Source organism: Macrosteles quadrilineatus, unplaced genomic scaffold (genome assembly GCF_028750875.1).
Source record: "Macrosteles quadrilineatus isolate MER2022 unplaced genomic scaffold, UCM_ALF_1.0 Scaffold_224__1_contigs__length_157338, whole genome shotgun sequence".
Taxonomy (NCBI): Eukaryota; Metazoa; Arthropoda; class Insecta; order Hemiptera; family Cicadellidae; genus Macrosteles; species Macrosteles quadrilineatus.
The window spans coordinates 121,309-126,573 of record NW_026542817.1 but is presented as its reverse complement, the minus strand read 5'-3'; the positions used below and the strand labels follow the sequence as shown (position 1 = coordinate 126,573).

The 5,265-nt window shown below is 31.3% G+C and overlaps 1 protein-coding gene across 1 annotated transcript; it reads right to left on the bottom strand.

Annotated features, from left to right (window-relative positions):
- Nucleotides 1-1,737: 1,737 nt before the first annotated feature.
- LOC128982370 (uncharacterized) lies at nucleotides 1,738-4,077 on the bottom strand. Its single transcript, XM_054401328.1, has 2 exons — nucleotides 3,194-4,077; nucleotides 1,738-2,020 (listed from the first exon to the last, which is right to left on the bottom strand). Exons 1-2 carry the CDS (start codon nucleotides 4,075-4,077, stop codon nucleotides 1,738-1,740), a joined length of 1,167 nt encoding a protein of 388 aa, XP_054257303.1.
- Nucleotides 4,078-5,265: the final 1,188 nt, after the last annotated feature.

Here is a 5,265-nt window from a genome sequence, read left to right as displayed (position 1 = left end):
TAAAAAGTGTTCATTCATATATAATTATTTTTATATAAAAATTATAAAATATGTATTTATATTATGATAAAAAAAAACCTGTCAATATTTAATTGCATATTATCCTTACTATAATATTAATATATATGTATTATTATTATTAAAAACATTATTAAAAAGTGTTCATTCATATATAATTATAATTATAAAAATATTATAAAATATGTATTTATATTATGATCAAAAACATTTTTATATATTTATTTGTATATTATCCTTCCTATAATATTATTATATATGTATTATTCATAACAAAAACATTATTAAAAAGTGTTCATTCATATATAATTATAATTATAAAAAAACTTTAAACTATGTATTTATATTATGATCAAAAAAACCTGTCAATATTTATTTTCATATTATCGTTTCTATAATATTATTATATTTGTATTATTAATTACAAAAACATTACTAAAAAGTGTTCATTCATATATAATAATTATTATAAAAAACTTTTAAATATGTATTTATATTATGATAAAAAAAAACTGTGAATATTTATTTGCATATTATCCTTCCTATAATATTATTATATATGTATTATTAATTAAAAAAACATCATTAAAAAGTGTTCATTCATATATAATTATTATTATAAAAATATTATAAAATATGTATTTATATTATGATCAAAAACATTTATATATATTTATTTGTATATTATCCTTCCTATAATATTATTATATATGTATTATTAATAACAAAAACATTATTAAAAAGTGTTCATTCATATATTATTATTATTATTATAAAAATATTATAAAATATGTATTTATATTATGATCAAAAACATTTATATATATTTATTTGTATATTATCCTTCCTATAATATTATTATATATGTATTATTCATAACAAAAACATTATTAAAAAGTGTTCATTCATATATAATTATAATTATAAAAAAACTTTAAACTATGTATTTATATTATGATCAAAAAAACCTGTCAATATTTATTTGCATATTATCGTTTCTATAATATTATTATATTTGTATTATTAATTACAAAAACATTACTAAAAAGTGTTCATTCATATATAATTATTATTATAAAAAAACTTTAAACTATGTATTTATATTATGATCAAAAAAACCTGTCAATATTTTTTTGCATATTATCGTTTCTATAATATTATTATATTTGTATTATTAATTACAAAAACATTACTAAAAAGAGTTCATTCATATATTATTATTATTATAAAAAACAACCCTTCCCACGCGGAATATCATTTACCTCACCTAAACCCCAACAGCGGAATTTATTTTATTTTATTTTTTTTTTTTTTACTGGCGAATTTTACTTCTACATTTGGACATATCCAAGGATAAAAAAAATACTAAGCATAAAGAAAAAAAATCAATATAATATATTTTACACGAATTTTAAAGTTTTACATACAAAATGAGAAATTATTTTATTTTTCTATTTTGTTTACTTGTAATTGTTTAGAGAAAAATTAAAAATGCAGTATTGTTGTAAAATTGATACAAAAGACAATATTAGCATACAAAAACGATAAAAAAAAAAAAAAAAAAAAAAAAAAAAAAAAATAAACGTACAAAAATTGAAAATTGAAAAAAAGTATTTCTAAACAGTTTTGAAACAGAATATTATAAAAAGGAATACAATGCCAAGTTTATAAAAAATCACTAAAAACAATGTTAGGGTCCAACAAAAACATTATAAAGTTCTAGTACTCAGCCATCGTGTGGAACTGCTCGAAACAGGTGTCTGGGTGAAGCGCCGGACGGGAGTCGCAAGTCTTGCAGAAGTAGATTGTCTCGCGGCGGCGTCCATTTTTGAAACACACCACACACCGATTAGCTCCCTTTTCTTTTCTGTCCATAAAATGTGGGTTTCCATCTAACCGTTGATTCGGTGGCCCGTAGACTGGACGGCCTCTTTTACGTGCTATTGGACGATTAGCGAGTTTTTCCTCTACCAAGGACTTCACCAAGCATGTGCGGAACTGCCTATGTGACATGGGATTTTTGTTGTGCTTTTGTTGTATGTCTTTGTACATAATGTACGAGTTCACAATAGCCACCTCAAAAAGCCAGAAAAACATTTTTCTATACCATTTTCTAGTTCGGCGCATAAACTGGTAAGATGAAATAAAGTGATCGGTGTGATCAACGCCTCCCATATGTTTTATGTAATCAAGGATAACATGCGGTTTTGCTGTTGGTGGCTTGTTCGGCCACTTGCTTGGGACATCCGTCGTATTATGTTTGCTACCCTTGGAAAAAGTGCTTAGCATGTGTACAGTGCGCTTATCTTTCCAAGAAAGTACCAGTGTATTTTCCTTTCGCTTGGAAACAATTTCCCCCTTTTTTAGGCCTTTACCAATAGCTTTCAATCTTGGTGGTAAACCAACTCTGTTTGGCATTACAGTGCCTGTAAGGAAACATCCCATACCTAATAGCTCTTCTGCTATTTCAGGACTCGTGTAATATCTGTCTGTGTAAACGTGGAGACCAGTAGCAGGTGAAACAGGGTCTTTCATAGCAACAGACTGGGCTAATACTTTTACAATCTGTGTTGTTTTTAGCAATGTTGTGTCTGGTATTAGTGTCTCCTTTCCGTAATATGGGATAAAATCATATAGATAGCCACTCTTGCTATCGGACACAACAAAGATCTTCAAACCGAATTTGGTTGGTTTGTTTGGGTTATAGATCCTAAAACTAACTTTTCCTTTGAAGGAAATGGTGCTCTCGTCGACTGAAATGTGTTCTGAGGGGTTATAAAAAAGCCTACACATTTCTTTCATATGGTCGACTATGGGTGAAACAAGAAATCCCCTGGGCACTGCATTGTTGGTATCCTTGTGATTGAAGTGGAGATTCCAGAAAATATTCAAGAACTCATCTCTATTGAACACGTCTCTGAAAAAAGGTATTCGCCCTATCCAGGTAGTCGAGTAGTAGGATTCAATAGACGGTAGTGGAATCAACCCCATATTTATTATAGTTGCAAAAAAGGCTTTCAGTTCAACAGGGGTGATGTCCTTCCACGTGTTTATTCTACCACGGGGTGAATTACACTGAGCTTTCCGCTTGTTAGCATATAAGTTTGTTTCAGTACAAATAAGATCAAATATGTTATCGTTGAAAAACAATTTGAAATAATCAATGGGCTCTGACTCGCTATCGAACGCGGCAGGAAGTACAGGTCCAGCACTTACCGAATATATCGGGATGGTATGCGAAGGGCCAGGGTCGTTATCAGTGACGTCAACCCAGTCGCTGAGTTGTGCGGTAGGCAGGTCGGCAGAGTCGGGTGGAGGCTGGGCCTGTGGAGCCGGTGGCGGTGTAACAGGTGTTCGTGTGACACGACGAGACCGCTTGGCCGGAGCTGGAGGTTGAGGGGTTGTGACAGGTGTCGGTTGTGGAGCCGGTGGTGTCACAGGTGCTCGTTTGACACCACGAGACCGCTTGGCCCTAGCTGGAGGTTGAGGGTCTGTGATAGGTGTTGGTAGTGGAGCCGGCAGCGGTGTCACGGATGTTGGTAGTGGAGCCGGCAGCGGTGTCACAGGTGTTGGTAGTGGAGTCGGCAGCGGTGTCACGGATGTTGGTAGTGGAGCCGGCAGCGGTGTCACAGGTGTTGGTAGTGGAGTCGGCAGCGGTGTCACAGGTGTCGGTAGTGAAACCGGCGGTGATGTGACAGAAATGTCCTTACGGTCACTATCTATCTCCATAACATCAATTATAGACGAGAAGGAAGTATTTGTTAGGCCTATATCATTTATAAGGTCATCATAGGTGGTGTGACTGGTATCAGTTGTGGAGCCGGGCAATGCTGGAGGTTGAAGGGGTGTGACAGGTGGTTGTGAATCCAGCGGCAGTGCTAGAGGTTGAGGGGGTTGACTGACTTCTCCGTCACTTTCACTTTCACCAGGATTGTTATATATTAGCGCGTCCTCACGGTCACTGTCATCTATATCCATATCAACATATGCGGACGAAAAAGAAGCATTCATTAGATCATTTACAAAGACGTTGAAGTCCGGGTCATCAGGGTTCGCCATTTTCAATTATAAGAAAAAATTATTGGCTAGAAACCCCAGAAAAACATAACTGTACAAATAAAGAAAATAACACACAGCACACGGAACACAACACAAGCAATAAAACTCACTAAATATCCGCCGTACGGACTCAACGCAAACAAAGAAACTCGCTAAATAGCAGCAGTACGTGGCGTGCGTATATATGCGGACTTAGCGCGGGACTACCGCACAGACACGGAAAATTCCATGCGGCGACAAACAAAACCCCCTCCCTCCCCACCACTAGTGAGCCAGCGACCTTGACAGTGATTCGGGTGCACTCGGCAATATCAGCGGAACACAAACCAATACAACCCTGAACTCTAGCGGACGTTACACCAACTACAGACTATAAATAAAGAAGATACGCATATATACGGATTACGCGTTTCGGCAAAATTTGAGGCCTGCGTATATATGCGTTTGCCGCGTGGGAAGGGTTTTAAAATATGTATTTATATTATGATCAAAAAAACCTGTGAATATTTATTTGCATATTATCCTTCCTATAATATTATTATATATGTATTATTAATAACAAAAACATTATTAAAAAGTGTTCATTCATATATAATTATTATTATAAAAATATTATAAAATATGTATTTATATTATGATCAAAAACATTTATATATATTTATTTGTATATTATCCTTCCTATAATATTATTATATATGTATTATTAATAACAAAAACATTATTCAAAAGTGTTCATTCATATATAATTATTATTATAAAAATATTATAAAATATTTATTTATATTATGATCAAAAACATTTATATATATTTATTTGTATATTATCCTTCCTATAATATTATTATATATGTATTATTAATAACAAAAACATCATTAAAAAGTGTTCATTCATATATAATTATTTTATATAAAAATTATAAAATATGTATTTATATTATGATAAAAAAAACCTGTCAATATTTAATTGCATATTATCCTTACTATAATATTATTATATATGTATTATTCATAACAAAAACATTATTAAAAAGTGTTCATTCATATATAATTATAATTATAAAAAAACTTTAAACTATGTATTTATATTATGATCAAAAAAACCTGTCAATATTTATTTTCATATTATCGTTTCTATAATATTATTATATTTGTATTATTAATTACAAAAACATTACTAAAAAGTGTTCAT